The 23,075-nt window shown below is 40.0% G+C and overlaps 1 protein-coding gene across 1 annotated transcript in view; it reads left to right on the top strand.

The window, feature by feature from the left end:
• Nucleotides 1-23,075, top strand: part of LOC132817858 (pantothenate kinase 3-like) — a 35,830-nt gene that overhangs the window by 2,527 nt on the left and 10,228 nt on the right. Inside the window, exons 2-5 of the mRNA XM_060828375.1 lie at nucleotides 14,418-14,770; nucleotides 17,077-17,330; nucleotides 20,910-21,086; nucleotides 21,519-21,642. Of these exons, the coding sequence (XP_060684358.1) occupies nucleotides 14,418-14,770; nucleotides 17,077-17,330; nucleotides 20,910-21,086; nucleotides 21,519-21,642 (908 nt within the window). The remainder of the gene's footprint in view (nucleotides 1-14,417; nucleotides 14,771-17,076; nucleotides 17,331-20,909; nucleotides 21,087-21,518; nucleotides 21,643-23,075) is intronic.

Genomic DNA, 23,075 nt, shown 5'->3' with positions numbered 1-23,075 from the left:
GGGAAAGTATTTTGGTCATAGTGATCTTAACTGAGTAAAATTAAAGGTGGTCATAGAAAAAGGCAAAGGCGGACCAGAAATCAATATTTTGAATTGGGGGTAAGGGCAGATTTTAAATCAGGATCTGGCCAAAGTGGATTAAAGAAAAATCTATATTGGAGCAAGAGGAATCTTTCAAAAAGGAAATAGTGAAATTGCAGGGCTAATATTTTCCTGTGAAGGTTAAGAGTGAGACCAAAAATTCCATGAAACTATGGGTATTCAAAGAATGTACAGGATTGAACAAGAGTAGATCCTGAGCGTTCAGAGAACCACAAGCCGTGGAGGTGTAGAAAAACTGCATTTGGTTACTTAGAAAACTAAGAGGAGGATAATAAAGCACTGGTGGATAACATAAAAGAAAATCCAAGGGCCTGAAGATATACATGAGGTTACAAATTAGTACTTCGCATCTTCATTCATGATAGAGAAAAATTTATGTAGATATTAAAATTGAAGAGGACTGTAATATGAACAAATTGCAATCAAGAGAGGAAATAACAGTAGCTGAGCAGGCTTAAAATTGGATACATTCCTACGACCAGGCGATATGTATCCCACACTGTGGGAGACAAGGGAGGAGAATGAGTGTCCTGACATTAACTTTCATACTTTCTCTGGGCATTGAAGAGAGTTACCAGAGGACTAGAGGACAGCTAATATGGTATCTTTATTCGAGAAGCGTGGTAAGGATAAACCAGGGAAATATATAGGCCAGTGAGTCTTTAGTGTTAAGGAAACCATTAAAATAAATTGATGGACAGAATTAATTTCCATTTGGAAGGAAAAGGATTAATCAAGGAGCAGGAGAATCAATGTTTCAGGCATGAGCCCTTCTTCAGGAAATTAATTCCTGAAGAAGGGCTCATGCTCGAAACGTCGATTCTCTTGCTCCTTGGATGCTGCCTGACCTGCTGCGCTTTTCCAGCAACACATTTTCAGCTCTGATCTCCAGCATCTGCAGTCCTCACTTTCTCCCTGAAGGATTAATCAAGAAATACATGTTACCATTGTAAAGCAGTGCAGTCTTACAAGTTAGACTCGCCTTCTGAAAAACCTAAATGTGTGGATGACAGCAGTACAAATGATGTACTGTATATAAATTTCATTAAGGCTTTTGACGAGACCTTGCATGGCTGACTCATCAAGATGTTAACACCCAATGGGGAGAAAAGGGCAAGTCGAATCCCAAATTGGCTCGGTGGCAAGAAAGCTGAGGGTGACAGTTGAAGGTGATGTTTTGTGACTAGAAAACTACCTCTAGTGGCACACTGCAGCATTTGGTGCTGGGTCCCTTGCTGTTGATCTAGACATGAATGATCTGAAAGTAAGAGGTTTGATTTGTAAATTTATAGATGAGAAGAGCATTGATTGTGTAGTAAATAGTGATGAGGAAAGCCTTAGACTGCAGGGCAATATGCATGAACTTGTCAGGTGGACAGATAAATGGCAAATGCAATTGAATCTTGAAAAGTGTGAAGTGATGCATTTTAGGAAGACTAACAAGCCAAGCGATTACGTGATTAATTGTAGGACCCTAGAAAATGGGACCTTACTGTGCGTGGCCATAGATCCACAAAGGCAACAGGACAGGTGGACAAGGTAGTTAACACATGGGATATGTGTTTATTAGTCAAGGCATTGATGCAAGAGCAAGGATATTAGTGTTATTTAGACCACAACTGGAGTACTGTGTGCCATTTTGGTTGCCATACGTTAGGAAGGATATGATTGCATTAGAGAAAGTGCAGAGAGGGATTCACCAAGATATTCTGGAGTGTTTCAGTCTTGAAGTGAGATTGTTTTCCTCAGAATAAAAAAAGACTGAGGAGATAACCAATAATCTGGTGTTTGTTCAATGTAAATTTTGATCAGTGCTTTTAAGAAATTGAGAGATACCTTTAGTTTCAAAAATATACTTTACTAATAAACCAAATCTCACACAAATGCTGTCACAAATGCAGTTTTGTTCCATACAGTAGCATATCAAGAAAACAAATGTTGGAACAACTTCACCAAGTTGGTATGTCAGATTACTGGGCATAGGAGAAAGTGAGGACTGCAGATGCTGGAGATGAGAATGAAAAAATGTGATCCTGGAAAAGCACAGCAAGTCAGGCAGCATCTGAGGAGCAGGAGAGTTGACATTTCGAACAAATGCTCTGATAAAGAGCTTATGCTCGAAATGTTGACTCTCTTGCTCCTCGGATGCAGCCTGACCGGCTGTTCTTTTCCAGATTAGGGGGCATAGTCAAAATTAGAGCCAAAATGTTCAGGAGTGAAACTGGGAAACATTTGTACATACAAAGAATGTGATTAGGCAGTTTGGAACTCATGTCTACAAGCGTTGACTTTAGATGAATTGGACATATTAAATCTTAGTCAAGAGTGGGGTGCTGGAAGATCACAGCAGGTCAGGTAGCATCTGAGGAGTAGGAGAATTGACATTTCGGGCAAGAGCCCTTGATCAAGAATGAAGCTTGTGAGCTGAGGGGGAGGAGAGATAAATGAGAAGGGGGTGGGGCTATGGAAAGATAGTTGAGAGTGTGATAGGTAGATGGCAGAGAGGATAATGGTGATCGGTTGGCGAGGAGGGTGGAGCATATAGGTGAGAAGGAAGATGGACAGGTCATGAGGACAGTGCTGAGTTGGAAGGTTGGAACTGGGATAAAGTGGGGGGGAGGGGAAATGAGGAAATTGGTGAAATCCACATCGCTGCCATATGGTTGCAAGGTCCCAATGCAGAAGATGACGCGTTCTTCCTTCAGGTGTCGAATAGTTAGGGTCCTTGACTGAGTGGGGGGGGTGGTGGGGGGAGTTGAATTGTTCAGTCATGGGACAGTGGGTTGTTAGTGCAGGTGTCCTGGAGATGTTCTCTGAAGCGTTCTGCAAGTAAGCGTCCTGCCTCCCTGATGTAGAGGAGACCGCATCGGACGCAATGGGTATAGTAAATGACGTGTGTGAGAATGTGTATTGGGTATGAGCAGGCAGGGAAAGAGTTAAGTTCTGAGTTTTGTGAAACAAGAGGGTCAGCTGATCATGACTCAGATCAGATAAGAACTTACAGTTAACAATGAGGTGCTGGAGGCAAGGGTAATGAGTTAACAAGGTGGAAAAATAGTCATTATGTAGAGCCATTTCACAAGATTGGAAGCATTCAGTATGCAAGGTCGGCCAATAAGGAAAAATATCCGTTGTATGAATCCAGTTAACAAGGTTAAGAAAATTCATTGTAGAACAGGAAAGGGCTTGATCTCTGCTATTGATACTCATTGATTGTAATGGTCACCCAATTAATATGTATGTTGGTTTGTCTGGATGCTTCTCCCTGTAAAATGACTATATAGTTCATTGAGAAACTGCTGTTCCAGAGAAGACCGTGAACTCATGGCCCTGTACACACGAGCGATCGTTCTCTCTCCCTCCAGGGCCCTGAATAAAGATGAAGGAGGTAAAACTATACTGTATCTCTGACCATTTTGCTTCGACTGAAGAGGGAAACGGCACAGCATGTGGAAGTGCAGGTAAAACTCTGATGGATGTGGAAGGTTCCTTTGGGGTTTTGGATCGAGGTGAAGGGGGAGGTGTGGGTGCAGGTTTTGCAATTGTTGCGGTGGCATGGACCTGACATGAGAGTCACTAAGAGAATGGTCTTTGTGGAAATGGGAGAGGAAGGAAATATATCTCTGGTGATGTCCGTCTGTAGGTGGTGGAAATGCGGAAGATGATGCGATGTATACAAAAGTTGGTGGGGTGGAAGGTGAAGACCGGGGGTTTCTTCGCTTGCTGTGGTTGGAGGGATGGGGTTTGAGGGTGGAGGTGTGGGAAGTGGATGAGGGCATCATTGACTACGTGGGAGGGGAAATTGTCATCTTTGAAGAAGGAGGCCATTTGTTGTTTTCTGTGATGGCCATCTGTTGTTTTCTGTGGTGGAATTGGTCCTCCTGGAAGCTAATGAGGCGGAGGAATTAGGAATAACTCTTAGCATTTTTACAGGAGGCAGGGTGGAGGAGGTGCAGTCCAGGTAGCTGTGGGAATCAATAGCTTGTAGAAGATATGTGTTGAGTTGGTCACCGTTGATGGAAATGGAGAGGTCCGGGAAGGGGAGGGAAGTAAATGAAATGTCTAGGTGAACTTGAGGTCGGGGGTGGAATGTGTTGAAGTTGATGAACTGTTCAACCTCCTCATGGGAGCACAAGTTGGCGCTGATATAGTCATCAATATAACAAAGGGAAAGATGGGGAATGGTGCCGGTATAACTGACAAAGATGGACATAACTGGGGCCCATGCTGGTGCTCAAGGGTAACCCTTTTGCCTGGAGGAAGTGGGAGGATTCAAAGGAAAAATTATTGAGGGTGAGGACCAGTTCAACGAAACCACCAGTGCCAGTGAAGGGGTTCGGGTGGGAACGCCGGGAGAAGAAGAAACGGGAGGCCTTCATCATGGCGGATAGAGGTGTAAAGGGACTGGATGTCTATGGCGAAGATGAGGCATTGGGAAAACAAAAGTCTTGGAGGAGATGGAGGGTATTGTTTGTGCCCCGAACATATGTGGGGAGTTCCTGGACCAGTGGGGATAGGACAGCATCGAGGTAGGTGGAGATGAGATTGGTGGGGCAGGAACAGGCTGAAACAATGGGTTGACCAGGGCAGTAAGGCGCCAAAGTACCACTGCGCCTCCTCCTTTTCCATTGGTTTGATGCTGAGGTTGGGGTTGGAGTGGAGAGCTGCGCGTTGAGGCTGAGAGGTCGGAGTAGGTGAAAGTGGTGGGCTAGTTGAGGCAGTCAATGTCCCGGCAGCAATTGGAAATAAAAAGATTGAGGGCGGGTAACAGACCAGCACATGATGTCCAGGTGGATGGGAGGCTGGAGAAGGTGAACAGGAGTCTTGGTGGAAAATGTAAGCCCTGAGGCAGAGGTGACGATGTCGCAACAGGTGTTGAATTCATTGATATGGAAGAGGAGGGGGATGAAGGTGAGGGCTTTACTGAGGGCTGCTTATTTGTCCTCAGTGAGGGGGAGGTCTGGGGGAATGGTGAAAAAACGGCTGGGCTGGGAGCTAGGACTGGTGTAGGGCTGGAGCTGGGTATGGTGTGGAGACTGTAACTGGAATGGGAGTGGTAGTGGTAGTGGAGACAGAGGGTGATGTCATTTATGTGACACTCACTCAGAGTGTTGTTTGGGGGTGGGGGGATGGTGATGGTGGTGAGTGTGGGATCCACAAGGGGCGGAAGTGGCGGAACACATGTCGTGTGCAATTCTGTTGGCAGTATTGAGGTGAGTGGCGTCAGTGGAGGCGGAAGCACTTGCCCGAAACCTCGATTCTCCTGCTCCTCAGATGCTGCCTGACCTGTGTGCTTTTCCAGCACCCAGCTCTCTACCCTGACCTCCAGCATCTACAGTCCTCAATTTCTTCATGTTAAATCTTAAGTTGATCTTTACCTGTTTGTCAAAGATTTTAAGGTGTATGGAGCAAATGTAGCATATTGAGTTAAACTGCATATGAGCTGTGGTCCCATGGAAAAGTGGGGCAAACCATCCTGTGTTTCTGGAAAGCCTGTTTAGATACAGCTCTGGAGCAGGTGGGAGCCCATGCCTTACAGCTCAGAGGCAGGGACACTATGGCTGCACCACAAGATCATTTCCTGTTTCTAGTACGTGCTAGAAAGAGGGCTGTTGTGCATAATATAACTTGAACTAAGTCATTACAATTTTGTAAACAGTCAGCGTTCTATGTCCACTCAACTGCATTGACTGTGAGGATGGGAGGCTCAGTTGTTTGCAAAATATTGTTTGTTGCTATAGCTGGCATTTGTTTTTGTTCATGTTTTCTAATCCAAATGTGGAATATTTCCAGAGCATAGCTGTGAGGCCTGAATGGTGCCTCTTTTATGACCTTCAGTTCCATACTTGATGTGAAATCTTGAACATGTTGAGTTGTAGTTTCATTAATACATGTGAATACATTGCCAACTGTTTTCGAGAGCTTTAGGCAATTGTCACCTATTTACCTGTATTGAGGTTAGAAATTTCAATTTTAAATTCTATCTGCCAGTACAGAGTTTTATACGTTGAACCTGTGTTAAAGCAATTATGCAGGTACTGCCAACTCAAAATAGAATTGAAGGTTTAATGTGTCACACAGGAAGCTGTTGGCTTGAGAGTTGCTTTTGAAAGTGATTATCCTTTTCTATGTTTAAAAAGGGAGTGACTGCTGGTTAGGACTAGAAGAAAGATTTGCTTAAAGTTTGAAAGCCAGGGTTCATTTGATTGATGGGAAGGAGTGTAATATCTAATTCTGCAAACATGTCTTTTTTTTTCCAATACTTGATAGAGTTGGAGAAAATTTGAGCCAGAACAAATTTCAGAACTGTTTGAGTGTAGGGGCAGAAAGAGTGCAATTAGATGCTTAAATTAACTGTTTCTCTGCTTCTTCCTGGGAATTGGAGGAATTCTATTGTAGAAATTACTTCTGTATAAAATTTAGTGTGTGTTTTCTAACTTTTATGAAGAGAAATTCATCTATGAAAATCTCTCAAATTTGCACTAAGTCTGTTAACAGAATATATTGAAGTGTAGTTAACTTAGCTTCATGCGTCCACTGCTAGAGGGTGGGCAAATGTTTGGATTAAAAACCACTTATTTTAATGCTGAAGCAGAAAAAATATAACAAATCAAGTGCAATTTATTTTGCAAATTGTGTACTCTTGAAATGTTTGAAAACATGATCAACTCCATTTTTGTTCAAACAAAGAATATTTTCAGCCCTGACTAATTTGCATTTGTGAGGGTGTATATATGGGATAATTCCCAAAGTTGAGCCAGCATTCTTTTGTCTCGTCTCTAAAGCATAAATGTGCATGTAATGCGGAATTTCTTTTGAATTTGGAACAAATATCTGAAATGATCCATATTCTGATATAAAAACCACAGTTGAGTAAATAACTATCTACAACTGTGCCTCGAAATTAATATTTAACATAATTTATTTCCCCTTTCGTGTATTTTGCTACACTGGTACTATACCATGCTAGCTACTCTTAAAACTGAGTTACATAACAAGTCATATTGAGCTCAGTGTTAACTCTGCACCTCTCGATAGATGACAGACTTGCTGAGTTTTTCCAGCATTTCGTGCTTATATTTCAAATCTCCAACATCCACAGTACTTTGCTTTTATTCTTAAGCCCATCCTGACATGGTAGTATGTTCCAGAAGAATCGGTTTAATCAGCAATCATTCACTAATGAGTATGAATATCCATGAAGGAAATTCCGCGTCACTGACCATTGATTCTGTGGCTCCTTGCGTGGCTGATGAGTCTGATCCTAGAAGCTGAAGGAGCTGACTTCACTTTTAAAGAAATAGATTTGCACATTTTTGCACAAGGTGTATAAATAAAACTTAAATATAAATAGGAAAAAGATTAAATGAATATCAGGAAGTCCAGGAGGGGAGGCAAGAGTGGCTTTTGTAATAATAGCAGAATTAAGAACACGTGAATCTGGAGCAGAAGTAAGACACTTGCCCTTCACGCTTACTCTGCCATTCAATATGATCATGGCTGATCTGCTTGATTTCTGAATTTCACATTACCATCTCCACCTTGGACTTTTGTTCCACCACCACTTCATAATATTCAATTACATTGCCTCCACTATCTTCTGAGGCACAGTTGTGAAGTTGCACAACCTTAGAAAAAAATTCCCATTAACTTTGTCCTAAAAGAGTGAAAACCACCCCCCAAATTTTAAATCTGTCTTCCCAAGGTTTGGACTGACTCATAAGAGGAAACGTCTTTTCAACATCTGTCTTATCAAGACTGTTTAGATCTGTACACCCTTTCTTTTGTTTGTTGGCTCTTTGTTTTTCCTATTTCCTTTTCTATTATCTGTTGAGGGGAATTGCCTTCACGTGGTTCCACTCTGACACATCTGATTGTAGCCAAGCAATCTTCTGAAAGAACTTCTGTTTCCACTGTTGTACTATAGATCCGGAAAATGTTTGACTCATAGTATAGAACGTAACTCACTATTTTGCAGAACTACTGCTGTTCATTTTGTCATAATGCTTGGCTGACAGACACCTGAATGACCTGAATTTTTGCGATTAAATGTAGGTGTTAGAAATGCAGGTCCCTTTTAAAAGTTGAATATTTTGGGGCTCTTGTGGTTCAATGGTAGTGTCCCTGTGTCTGTCCAGAAGGCTCCAAAGGTATGCCGCCACATGTCTAAACCCCTTGATTTTTAAGGAGCAGAATTTGGTGTCCCAGTAGGCAACTTTTTGTGATTGCTAATTTGGTCATCCTTTACTCACCTCTCTCCATTTTATTTCTGTCTCTTTTTCTCTCTTCTCTCACTCCTCTGTTCTTTTCACTGACCCCACTTGTTTGTTCTTTCCTCAGTTAAGTTCCTTCAGGCATCTTTTGTCCAGAAAAGCATCTCACTGCCTATACCAAAAGGTTTTATTTTGCTAGTAATCTTTAAGACACTTCATCTAAAGCCTTCTCAGTGTAAGTGCATTACCTTCCCTGATTCCTTTTTAGTTAGTCTATCTGTTGCCCAAAGAATTCAAGAAATAAGTCAAGCATGATTTCACTTCAATAATGCAGTCAGCTAGAGTTTCCCTTGTTCTACGATTCTCTAAGTGCCAAGCCATAACCACCTGAATAGATTCCAGGTTTTTCCCTGTGACACATATCGGGCTAACTAACTGACTTATAGATCATGATCTGTATCTTCTCCCTCCTGTTGAATAAAAGTCACTTCTCCTGTTTTTCAGTCTGATGCTACTTTTGCGTAATTTAGGGAATTCTGGAAATCTGAAAACAGTGTGTCTATTGCCTTAATAGCTGCTGCTTTTAACGCCCAAGGATGAAGTTTGTCAAAGTTAAAAAGGGTGGGGCTGGAAAAGCACAGTAGATCCGGCAGCATCCAAGGAGCAGAAGAATCAACATTTTGGGCATAAACCCTTCATGAGGAATGTGGAGGGGGAACAGTGATTAGAGATAAATGGGAATTTGTGAGATTTTAGTTCTAGTTACTTTTCTCAGTGCCCTTTCCCTGGCAATTGTGATGATTTTAAGTTCCTCTCCATCGTTTGCACTCTGATTTCTGGAGTGTTATCTGTATCCTGTTCAGTGAACACAAAAGTACAATCTGTTCATTTCTTTTGCTGTTGCCTTATTTCCCCAGCGTATCACTGAGAAGGCCATACAAATGTATGGACAAGGAACAAGAATATGATCATTGCTGATCTGACTTTAACCTCAACTCTACACTCTTGCATATCTTCAAACAATTTGAAACTCCCTCAGTAATTAAGAGTAAATAAGATTTTGCATCCACTGCATTAAGAAGGGATTTCCAAAGACTTTCAACCCTCAGATAAGGAAACATTCTTTTGAAATCCACCCTGTCAAGTCCCTTAGAATCCTATGTTAGGAGACTCAGAAGTGACTTAAACTCCAAGGGGATACAGGCCTAGCCTGATGTAGTCTTTCCTCATTAGATTGGCTCATTCCAGGCATTACTCTAGTAAATCTTCGCTTAGCTGCTTCCAATGCATTAATGTCCTCCTGTAAGTATAGTTGACTGTACTTAAGTGCTGTACTCAATACTCCAAATGCAGTCTCAACGGTGCCCTGTATAACAGGCATAATGTACCTCCTCTTGCATTTAATTCCCTGTCTGATTTAACATAACATCCTGTTAGCTTTCCAGATTACTTGCTTTGCCTACATACTAAACCTATGCAATTCATGCACTAGCAAACCTGATACCTTTGCAGCCTCTCAGTATTTAGATAACGTTTCTTTATTATTCTTTCTGCCAAAATAGACAATTTCATTATATTCCATTTGCCAGATCTTTTCCCATTCACTTAATCTATCTATATCCTTTTGTAGGCTCCTTAAGTCCTCTGCACAACTCACTTTGCTACCCATCTTTGTTTCATAAGCAAATTTAGTGACCATTCCTTTGACCACTTTGTTCAATCATTTATATCAACTGTACAAGGGACTTAGTCATAGAGACATAAGAGATGTATAGCATGGAAACAGACCCTTCGGTTCAACCCGTCCATGCTGACCAGATATCCCAACCCAATCTCGTCCCACCTGTCAGCACTCGGCCCATATCATTCAAACCCTTCCTATTCATATAACCATCCAAATGCCTTTTAAATGTTGCAATTGTACTAGACTCCACCACTTCCTCTGGCAGCTCATTCTATACACGTACCACCTTTTGTGTGAAAAGGTTGCCAGTTAGGTCTCTCTTATATCTTTTCCCTCTCACCCTAAACTATGCCCTCTAGTTCTGGACTCCCTGACCCCAGGGAAAAGACTTTGTATATTTATCCTATCCATGCCTTTCATGTTTTTGTAAACCTCTATAAGGTCACCCCTCAGCCTCCGACACTCCAGGGAAAACAGTCCCAGTCTATTCATCCTTTCCCTATAGCTCAAATCCTCCAACCCTGGAAACATCCTTGTAAATCTTTTCAGAATCCTTTCAAGTTTCACAACATCTTTCTGATAGGAAGGAGACCAGAATTGCACGCAATATTCCAACAATGGCCTAACCAATGACCTGTACAGCCGCAACATGATCTCCCAACTCCTGTACTCAATACTCTGACCAATAAAGGAAAGCATACCAAACGCCTTCTTCACTATCCTATCTACCTGCGGCTCCACTTTCAAGGAACTATGAACCTGCACTCCAAGGTCTCTTTGTTCAGCAACACTCCCTAGGACCTTACCATTAAGTGTATAAGTCCTGCTAAAATTTGCTTTCTCAAAATGCAGCACCTCACATTTATCTGAATTAAACTCCATCTGCCACTTCTCAGCCCATTGGCCCATCTGGTCCAGATCCTGTTGTAATCTGAGGTAACCTTTTTCGCTGTCCACTACACCTCCAATTTTGGTGTCATCTGCAAACTTACTAACTGTACCTCTTATGCTCTCATCCAAAACATTTATGTAAATGACAAAAAATAGAGGGCCCAGCACCGATCCTTGTGGCACTCCGCTGGTCACAGGCCTCCAGTCTGAAAAACAACCCTCCACCACCACCCTCTGTCTTCTACCTTTGAGCCAGTTCTGTATCTAAATGGCTAGTTCTCTCTGTATTCCATGAGATCTAACCTTGCTAATCAGTCTCCCATGGGGAAACTTGTCGAGCGCTTTCAAAGAACTCCAATAACTTAGTTAAGCTTTATTTCACTTTAACAAAATCATGTTGGCATTGCCTTATTACCTTGAGCATGTCGAGTTACCTTGTTATAACATCATTAATACAAGTTTCTAATATTTTCTATAACTGATGTTAAGTTAACTGGCATTTAGCTTTCTGCATTCTGCCTCCCTATATTTTTTGAGTAAAGAAGTTACTATTTTCTAATCTAAAGGAACTTTCCCTGAATGTAATGAATCTTGGAAAATTAAAATCAACACTTCAGCTTTCCCACATCCGACTTCTCTTTTAAACCCTAGGACCTACTGGTAGTCAGGAGTTTGTCAACCTGGAGTTCCAACAATTGACTCAGTATTTCTCTGTTTAATTCTAATTTTCTTGTTCTCCCCTCCCTTTCAGTTCCAGATCCACAGCTATCTCTGGGAAGCTACTTGTACCCTTTCTAGTGAAGACTGATAAAATGTCTGTTCAATTCATATTCTATTTTTATCCTCCTTTACTATTTTCCCAGCCTTTTCTTTCCAAGCTTTGAACTATGGTGAATTGGATATATTTTTTCCTTCAGTTTGATACTACTTTCTTCCATGGTTAGATTAGATTAGATTCCCTACAGTGTGGAAACAGGCCCTTCGGCCCGACTAGTCCACACCGACCCTCTGAAGACTGAGCAACCCACCCAGACCCATTCCCCTACATTTACCCCTGACAAATGCACCTAACATTACAGGCAATGTAGCATGGCCAATTCACTTAACCTGCACATCTTTGGACTGTGGAGAAAACCGGAGCACCTGGAGGAAACCCATGCAGACCCTGGAAGAATGTGCAAACTCCACACAGACAGTTTTTTGTCCTTCTTTGAGAATCTTTCTCATTGGAATGCATATTTTGCGTACTCTAAACTATCTCCTTAATATCTTCCACTGTAGGAGAAAGTGAGGACTGCAGATGCTGGAGATCAGAGCTGAAAAATGTGGTGCTGGAAAAGCGCAGCAGGTCAGGCAGCATCCAAGGAGCAGGAGAATCGACGTTTCGGGCATAAGCCTGATTCCTGAAGAAGGGCTTATGCCTGAAACATCGATTCTTCTGATCCTTGGATGCTGCCTGTCCTGCTGCGCTTTTCCAGCGCCACACTTATCTTCCACTGTATCCCTGTTCACCCTCTCTTCAACATTGTGGTCGGTTGGCTTTGGCCAACTCTGCTTCCCTACACTCGTATTTACCATTCTTTAAGTTTTTATTGCTATTCTTAAATCCACTCCTGCTCTTCTTCAACATCCTCCCCCCAAAAAAACAGAAACTGCAATTCAATCTTATTATGATCATGCCTAAGGGTGCTTTCACTCTGAGGCAATTTATTCATCCCATCTTGATGCATAGTACCTGGTCTAGTGCAGCCTGCTCCCTGACTAACTCCTGAATTTGCTGCTCTGAGAAATTACAAGTGTAGTCTTGTGGTTGAATTTATAATCTGACACATCCAATTCATTTGTTGACTAAAATAATCCGTGATTATCATTGTAGCTTCCTGTTCATCCTAAATATGATGTACCCTTGAGTATTCAAGTTCCAGAATTTGCTATCTTGCAACACTGACTCTAATGGTTATCAAATCATACACGTCCAGTTCTTATTTGCGCCCTCATTCATCTGTTTTAATGTAAATACTTAGTGAATTAAAAAAAAAATCCATTGTTATTGTCTTTTTACTATTTTTGTGATTTCTAGCCCCATGTACTGTTGTACACTGTCCCTTTCTGCCATGTTCTGATCACTATTTCCCTTATTGCTTCTTTGCTCTGTTTAATTTTTCTTAATTTATATAATTTACCAAACTAGATCCATCTCTCCTCTGTTCAGTTTAAAAGCTTCTCTGCCACATGAGTTGTGACTTGTCAGAACACTGGTTTCATCACAGTTCGGGTGAAGACTGTCCTGTAGTATAGCTCCAGTGCCCCAGAGTGTAAACCGATTTTTCCCTCGCCAATCTTTAAGCCACACATTCATCTTAGCCAAAATTTGATTAGCCAGTGCCAATTTGCTTGTGGCTCAGGAAATAAAATAGAGATTGTGCATTATGCTGCTTTTTAATTTGGTCCCTCATTGTTCATACTGTCTAAACAGAACCTCTTTAGAGTTCTATCACTACTGTTGGTACCTCCAGGAGCACGACAATGGCAGGTTCCTGTGTAGACCCAATCAGGTATTTCGAACCATGGCACCAGTCTGTAAATTTCCCTCATCTGCAGATAATTGTGTCCTAATTTTGATTTGTTCACAAGCCAGTTTATTGTAGTCTGAGAGGGGTAATAAAAAGACATTTGTGACAGTCAGAGAAGAGCAGTGAATGGAACAACTTTAATGAAGGAATTCTGAATGTAACAAATTATTTTCGCTCCCCATCTCAGTATAGGGCAATTTTTAAAAAATCATTTTAAATCTCTTTCTAAGCAAAGATAGCTAGCTATTGAGAATTGTTTGGAGAACTCCTGATTGAACTTCCATTTTCCATATACCTGAGCTCATTCTAAACTGTTGTCTGTATTCTCCCTATTCAACCAAGCTCTTGGTAATCTGCCCTAAACAAAACCTGAATGTGTCCCAGTGCTAAGTCAATTTGAAAGGCTCCTGTGAATTGCAAGGGGCCTTTTACTATTTTAGAGGTTTTTTTTCTTCATTCCCAAATGAGATATGAGCATTGCTGGCAAGAGTGGTATTTATGGCCATTTCTAGTTGCACTTTGAGGACAGTTGAGAGTTAACCACATGTCTTTAATCGCATATCGGCCAGATAGGATAAGGGCAGCAAATTTCATGAAGACGTTCATGAGCAAGTATTTTTCAAAATGACAGTCAATAATGATAACATTTAGTCCCAAATATTTTTAATGTAAATTTTACCGTTGACTGTGGTGGGAATTAAAGCAATGTCCCCAGAATATTAGCTTGGCCTTTGGATTACTATTTGAGTGAGATCACCTCTAAGTCATTGAATCCCACTGGTGCCCATCCAGCTGTCTGTGTAAACAAATATTTCTAAACATGTTTGTCTCATGTTCCTCCAACTGACTTCACTTGTTTCTGAACAATAGATTTGAGCTGGATTATTATGTTTTGAAATGTTATCCTCACAAGGAATTTTGAATTTATTTTAACTTTTTCTTTGCTACTTGTAGCTTTTCCCTGGTTTGGCATGGATATTGGTGGAACTTTGGTGAAATTGGTTTATTTTGAACCAAAGGACATTACTACTGAGGAAGAACAAGAAGAAGTGGAAAATCTGAGAAGTATACGGAAGTATTTGACCTCTAATGTGGCTTATGGATCCACAGGCATCCGTGATGTTCATCTTGAACTCAAAGATTTGACTATTTGTGGACGCAAAGGCAATTTGCACTTCATAAGGTTTCCTACTCAGAACATGCCGGCATTTATTCAAATGGGCAAAGCCAAACACTTTTCAAGCCTGCACACAACCCTGTGTGCCACTGGAGGTGGGGCATACAAATTTGAACCAGACTTGCGCACAGTATGTATATTTTAATTTTGTTTTTCAAGTATCAAAAGTTTTTGGGACTGCAGAATCATGGGCGTTTGTCTGTTAAATTGTTTCATGGCTCATTTCAGGATTGAAATGATCAGTTTAGAAATGAACTCTGTATTCATATATACATGTTTTTCTGCTTTAGGGACCCATTCTGATACTTGAGTTAATTAAAACATGTGTTGTCTTGATTTGAAAGATGGTGTCTTAGTATTTACCACGTTTTGGATTGATGAGAATGTGACCAAAGTCATGAATTTTTAAATTACCATTGCACTTCTATCAGCCTCCTCTGCTGACTGCTACATATTCATTGTATACTATATCTTACTCATTCACTTTTCTCTCCTGTTTTCTGTTATAGCCTTAAAGCATTTATACATGCAATGTTCAGTGCAAAAAGTGTAAGCTGGGTTTGCATAAGCGTAAGCCCTTCTTAGGCCCGAAATGTCGATTCTCCTGCTCCTTGGATACTGCCTGGCCTGCTGTGCCTTTCCAGTACCACATTTTTCAGCTTTGATCTCCAGCATCTGCAGCCCTCACTTTTTTCCTTTGCATAATATACTGTTACTCCTTTTGTGCAGCAGAAGTTTAGAATTGCTTCTTTAAAAAACGTTTTATTTCTTGCATTGTTCATTTATGCCAATTTACTGAATACTATTTTCCTTTAAAATCACTGACAGTCATTTCAAGGTGCAAATATAAGATTGTTATCTCAATAGTTTAGAAATGTTATATTCAGTACATTTAATAGCAATAAACAACAATCAATTATCACTTTTTGTTGATAGAAGACAAGACGAGAAAATCACACGTCTTGTTGCTCATTGTTAATATATTTTTAAATGGGAATTTGACAGTTTTAAATTTTTGTCTTGGAACTACATTTAATCTTCATTATATACAGATTGGCTATGGACGGATCCATGTACTTGAGCGGACTGCCCCTAACCCTAACCCTCCTGAGTATTGTTGGAGTTGCACTTGTCCAGACAAGTGGGGAGATATCATACCACAATTTGGACTTGTTCCTTGTAGATAGATGGAGACAGGCTTTGAAATTCAGGAGGCAAGTTACTCACTGCACAATTTCTGTTGTTAAACCTACCCTTGTCAATGCTATTGTTAGGGACCAGGCCCGACCCCCTCAAAGCTTTTTAAGAAGGTAACCCAGACCCTAACTTTTTTTTTTGTTAAAGGCAGATGTGAAATGCATATTCCAGAAGTGATGCAGCTGATCAAACCATTCTGATTCAAGTAAAACAGTTTATTTACACACTATAGTTGAAACACGAACAAAATAAAACAGAATCTAGATTAACGTAACTATTCGAAGACACTACTGACTTGAAATAGCAACTTAACAAAGCTGTTCGGATTCCTGCAACATCCCATAAACACACTCCTTAGCAAATGGTCAGTTCAAACACAGGTTCTTCCATCCAGGAGAGGTTTCAGAAAGTAAGTTCAGGCAAGACCTCTGTTGAAACATGGGACCTCTTTTCACTGTAAAAATGAGGTCTGCAGATGCTGGAGATCACAGCTGAAAATGTGTTGCTGGTCAAAGCACAGCAGGCCAGGCAGCATCTCAGGAATAGAGAATTCGACGTTTCGAGCATAAGCCCTGAAGGGCTTATGCTCGAAACGTTGAATTCTCTATTCCTGAGATGCTGCCTGGCCTGCTGTGCTTTGACCAGCAACACATTTTCACCTCTTTTCACTGTAGCTGCTTCTCTAAGTCCCCAGCAATCTTTTCAGCTTTTCCAGCACCACACTCTTGCCCCCAGCAGTTTCTGATTGCTTGCTAAAACAAAATCCAACTGGAACAAAACCTGATTTGGGAGAACTGGCCACTCTGTTTAAAAACAAACCTAAAGGTCTCCTCTGATTGTTGACTTAGGCAGTTTCTGTTCTCATTTCGGCATCACTGACTTTATAACCCTTCTTGATAAAAATCAAGGACAACGTAACCTTTTTAAAGAGGCAACGTTGTCACGCCATATTTGTATGGCTAATCTAGTTCACTTTCAGTAGTAACCCCAGTGTATTGATCCAGGAAATTTATTATTGGACTTATTAGACTTTGTTACTAGAAGTTGTCTTCTATTTCTTTGACACAAATAGCAATGACCATTTATCATTCAAAAATTAAGTCTGACATTTTGATTTAGTATTGATTCATTATTATATATTGATGAGATTACCAAAGTTTGCACTTGTGTTATTTTGGGATATGTTAATGGTAGTACTTTTGACTTCATACTTAAAAGTGGTTTGTCTAATTTTTGTAGATTGTTAATCTGCAACTTCGAAAACTGGATGAACTTGACTGTCTTATCCATGGGACAATGTATATTGATTCGATAGGTTTCAATGGGCGTGCTGAATGCTATTACTTCGAACATCCTACAGATCCTGAAAGGTGTCAGAAGAAGACATGTGCTTTAGATAATCCATATCCATTGTTGCTGGTGAATATCGGATCAGGAGTCAGTATTCTTGCTGTGTACTCCAAAGATAACTATAAACGGGTAACTGGCACCAGGTGAGTGATAGTGCAATCATCTTGAAAAGCTGTTAAAGATTATGCGACAAGACTTATTTTCAACTGAGCATGTTTCATTGGTTTCCTACAGCTTGGAATCCCACCAATTGGACATGGACATGGAAAATGGATGTTTTAATTGTTCAAAAGCAAAATACTGTAGATGCTGGTGATCTGAAATAGAAACATAAATCGCAGTGAAATTCAGCAGGTCTGGCAGAATCTGGAAGAAAGCAGAATTAATAGTTCAAGTCCAATGATACTCCTTATTAAAAAGAATATGCTTGGAAACTTGAACTCAATATTACTGGGGTTTCTAATTCCACACCTATTACCAGATCTATTGAATTTCTCTAGAACTTTGTGCTTTAACATCTTGATTGCTTTTTTTGCCATTCTGTTAAATGTAATATATTAAATATAATGTAGCTCAATTATTTTCACAAATTGGTGTGTGGTTTTTAGGATCCTTTATTTTTAGATTGTGTGGCTAGTTTCTTCAATCAATTTCCCTATGTTATATTCTCTTTACCATTTTCAGTGTGTTTGCAAAGGCAGTGAAATGTTTCCCATTGTATTTTTTTTCTTTGGCTATCTGCTTGTTTAAAAACATTAGCAGGAGAAGCAGCCGTTGATGGAAACCTGTCATCCTCCAGAGCTTCCTAATGCTGCTTTTCTTGACGAGATTCAAAATTTACGTTGGCCTTTGCTAAAATAAATAACCACTCAATGGTGTACAAAGACCTGTTTGATCTTGAGCATAGAATAACTGTTCCAATAAATTATATTGTTTGCAAACTATATTGGGCTGCTTCAAGAACGTTGTTAGCTGTGGTGCATTTCAATGAAAATCAGTAAGATAATCAGCTAGAGGAATATGTTGCATCTTGCTGAAATTCTGACTTGATATTTGATGCTTACTCAAATGGTAGGAAATTGTTGTACTTCAGAGTTGTAAGTACAATGAAACTGGGTTACTTAATTTTTTAAAATGTACTTATGGGGTATGGATGTCACTGTCTGGGCCAGCATTTATTAAGAAGGTGCTGATGAGCTGCACTTTGAATGGCTGTAGTCCATTTGTTAGCTCTGGATGATGAGTGACTTGGAAGGGAACTTACAGGTGATGGTGTTTCCATGTATCTGCTTCCCATGTCCATTTGAGGTGGAAGGATTTGTAGATTTGGAAGGTTCTGCCTCAGGAGCCTTGTTGAATTTCTACAGTGTATCGTGTAGATGTTACAGACTGCTGCTCCTGAATCTCTGGGGTGGAGAGATTGGATGCATGTGGATGCGATGCCAAACAAGTGGGCTTCTTTGTCTTGGGATGGTGTTAAGCTTCTTGAGTGTTGTTGGAGCTGCAGTTGTCCAGGCAAGTGGGGAATGTTCCATCACATATCTGACGTGTATCTCGTAGAAGGTGGAGAGTCTTTGCGGAGTTACTTACTCAGGATTCCTAGTTTCTGACTTTCTGTTATAGCCACTAATCGTATGGAATGGTCAGTTCCATTTCTGGTGAATGGTAATTCATGGATTTCAGTTAGTGGGATATTCAGGTGGTGATGTTACTGAATATCAAGGACAGATAGTTAGATTGCCTTTTTGCTGGAGGTGGTCATTGCCTGGCATTTGTGTGGTGCAAATGTTACCAGAATTATGCCAGGATGGAGGAATTTTGGTTGTAAGGATCCCTTTGAGAAAAGGAGATTGAGATAAATTTTTATAGTAGTATATCAGATTATGAATGATTTGGATAAAATGGCAAGGAAAAGCTGTACCCTTTTGCTAATAGTACACAGCTTTAAAGTTTGGCAAAGAAATGTCGGGGAACATATGTAGTAGAAATGTGTGGAAAACAGTTTTCCATTTTGACTGGTAACCTGGAACTCCACCTTCATGAGGCTGCTGGAAACCTGGGGAAATGAGGCGAAGAACGTTTTTTATAAGTGAATTGGCAATGCTAACGATGGTGCAGAAAGCAAAATCAATCAGTGATTTCAGAAGGAAATTGGATTGGCACTTGAAGGAAATGAGCCCTCAAGGTGAGTGAGGCTGACTAAATGGCTGTAAAAATAGCTGGCTCAGCCTTGTTGGCTGAGTGACCTCGGATTGTGTCATAAATGACTCTGACTCCATCATTTTAAATAAAATACGCTTTTGACTAATCCTGTACGTGTTTTCCCTAACTCTTTGCATCATTTGAAACTTTTCTACGTACCAGCCCATAACTTTCAGCTTCAGTCTCTACCCATTAATGGTAATAATCATAAGCTACCTCAGCCCTGCCCAATATATCTCTGACTTTCTGCTTTGAAATATCTCTAAAAACCCATATTTGACCATTACAATTCTCATAACTCTTACTATTGTTCTTTTTTCTTCGATGAAGTAGTTTGTGCAGTCTCTACATTAGATATGTTATCTAAATTTCTGAATACCTTATCATCTAAAGTACTAAGATAATAGCTGACATTAAAAAAACACCTTTTAAAGGTGGAAAATTTATTTAGACTTCAGAAAGAAGAAAGGTCACGAGTCAAAATGTTAACATTAACTTTGTCTCCACAGATGCTGCCAGACCTGCTGAGTTTCTCCAGCAATTTTTTTGTTTGGTTTCAGATCTCCGTCTGCAATTTTTAAAAAAAATTTATGTGAACTTTTATTTCTGTTGCTTCATATGTCAGCCCTCGCTGTTCAAAGTACGTGCTTTGGACATGAACTCAAATATTCTATGAGGCAAATTGGATAGTATTTGCATAAAGAAATTATATGCACAAATTTGTGTTCTTTTACTGTCCTCTGGCTCTTATGCAGTAGAAATGTCTCTGTTACAGTTTAGGTTCGTTTTGAAGTAAGGAACCACGTGAAGGCTTCAGAAGGGATATAGAAAAAATTCATAATACCAGTCCCCAGAAAGAGTTCATTTTATGTAGCTTGGAGAAGCTGGCAGGAGGTTTGATAGAAGTGTTGAAAATTGAGGGGTTCCATACAAAGTAGAGAAAAACTATTCCCAAGTCTGGAAGGGTCACGAGAATGTTAATGTCTCAAAGCAATCGGCAAAAGAGCCAGTATTGAAATGAAAACTATTTAGTGAAATAAGTGTTTAAAGTCTTTATCATACTGTTAAGTATGGCAGGGGCACATTCAATTATGGTTTTCATAAAGGAACTGGATAGACCTCTATAAAGAGGCAACTCTCAAGTCTGACAGAGCAAGGAAATGAGGGTGGGACATGTCAAGTTGCTGTTGCAGTGAGTGCTCCTGTGCTGTAACCATTTTGTGATTCATTTATTCTGTCTATCTAGTATTAGAAGTTTCTCTGCTTTCTCTCTTGTTCCTCATAGGCTAAGTTGAAGTAATCTTTGCATAATTGCTGATGCATATCTCAAAACCACAGTGAGCTAAATGATAGCACCCTCTATTAACAGAAAATATGCCACAAGGGGGTGCAAGTGATTTAGTAGCTGATACAGTTAACAACTGTATGTTATTTGGATTTTAACTGTAGTTTGTGAAATGTACAAGAATGGGAAGCAGTTAGCTACTCCCTTAACCTGACTTCTGAAAATGTCCTTTCAGTCTTGGAGGTGGCACCTTTCTTGGTCTGTGCTGCCTGCTGACCAGTTGCTCAACCTTTGAAGAAGCCCTCGAGATGGCATCACGTGGAGAGAGTACCAAGGTGGATAAGTTAGTAAGAGATATCTATGGCGGAGACTATGATAGATTTGGGCTTCCAGGCTGGGCTGTAGCCTCCAGGTAAGAGCATTTTTGTTACTCACCTTTTTTGTTTGTTTTTTCAATTATATGATGTGAATTTTTTTTAAAGTCACATCACTTCTTGACCTTTCTGGGAGGAGTGCAATAATCGTGCTGATGTTGGGTCTTGGTTGTAACTGTTTGAGATGTTAACGATCATTGTGGTCTTGAAATGAAATTCCTGATTTGTGCCTTGAAAGGAATTTTGCTAGCATTAGCTTCATCCATTGTCTATTTTAATTTTTAGAAACCTTTATCCAGGAAATGACAGATTAAACTAAATGCCTTGCACAGTAATTGTGGAGTGAAAATTGGTTACTCGACTGAGAGAGGGGCTGGCAATGCAAGAGGGACTAAATATTAATGGGTTTTTTTTCAAGAAAGTAAATCTGCTTTGATCTAGATGTATAACTTTATTATTTTCTCCTTCAGCTTTGGGAATATGATGAGCAAAGAAAAGCGGGAAGCGGTGAACAAAGAAGATTTGGCCAGAGCTACTTTGGTCACCATCACAAACAACATTGGCTCCATAGCCAGGATGTGTGCACTGAATGAGGTTGGAACTTTTGTTTGGAAATCCTGTAATTCCAAGGACAGTTTGTGCAAGTTGTTTGTAATATGCATAGACTTGGCTTATATCAGACTTCAGTTTGTTTGTCACAGTTGAAAGCACACTATTAATGGTAAATGCTTCTATAATGTTTTTTTTAAATGTTTTATTCAGATAGGAGAATGGAAATGTTTAACCATGCAGAAAGTTCAGATGGCTTGCTCCAATCATCCTGCAGCTCCCTTGTGAAGAAGCACATTAGAGGAAGTAATGCTTTGTGTTTTCAGCTTCTTTACAGTGCTGCCTTGTAGCATCCAAATCAAGCAGCATTGTACAGGGCTATGAAAGCACCAAGACTTTTACTGCAGATGTAAATGGCTTTTCCCCTGTTAACATTTCATATATGCAGCTGGGTATTTTACACATACTGATAAACAGATCAGGACCTTTAATGAAACTGTAAAGGAAAAGCACTAAATAATGTACCAAAGGATTTTCTTTTTAATTTTCTATGCACATACTGCATGAACCTGCATAATTGTAGTCCAATAAACTTATAACATACTGAAGACTGTGTCTTATTAACTCCATTAATTAAATTTGCAATAACTAACCATAAAGATCTTCAGCTGTCCAACTTTTGTTTTTGCATGAAGACCTCTGATTTTTAACTCCATCTAATTGCTAGTTAGATGGTTCCAGATGGAAAGAGAGCACCTAGGAGAGAGACCACAATATGAAAAACTGGCAAATTAAAAGGTGGAGTTGAGTAAAGGAGAAGATGAAACATTGCAAATCTCTGTTACACTGCATTAACTACTGATTTCTTTTAGTTCCACAATCTCACTAGATGGTTCAATCTGACTTATTTCAGGGAGACCTGTTGTGCCTGCATCTGAAGGCAGGCCCAAGTTACTTATTTAGCTTCTCAGCTGTTTCCCTATTTCCTATTAGGCATTCTTCTGTTTCTGCCTTTAATGAACAGTTGTCTTTGCTAAACAAAGCTAAACTTTGACAATCTGTTTTTGTTCCTTGCAATGTTTAGCATATATATTCTGTTTATAAATTCCTATGTTCTCCTTCTCAAACTTTCCCAATTCTCTCTCTCTCAGATTTTGATCTCTTTTTAATAACCTTTTCCTTTGATCTAATACTGTTTTTAACTTCTGTGAGAAATGGTCCTGTCACCTTTCCTGTTGGGTATATTTGCCTTAAAGAAATATAAACCTTTTTGAAAACCAAGTATTAATTCTTTAAGATCATAAGACAAAGGAACAGAATTAGGCCATTTGACCCATCAAGTCTCTGACTTCCCTTGTCAGCTATAGTTCTCTCATGTTCTACTTCATATGCTTTTTCTTCCTTGGGATAAGTTTCTGCTATACCTCCCAAATTATCCCCAGAAACCCCTACCACTGCTGCTACTCCATCTTCCCTGC

The sequence above is a fragment of the Hemiscyllium ocellatum genome, chromosome 1, assembly GCF_020745735.1.
Source record: "Hemiscyllium ocellatum isolate sHemOce1 chromosome 1, sHemOce1.pat.X.cur, whole genome shotgun sequence".
Taxonomy (NCBI): domain Eukaryota; kingdom Metazoa; phylum Chordata; class Chondrichthyes; order Orectolobiformes; family Hemiscylliidae; genus Hemiscyllium; species Hemiscyllium ocellatum.
Note: the sequence above shows the minus strand (reverse complement) of the source record. Positions and strands in the feature narration are given on the sequence as shown.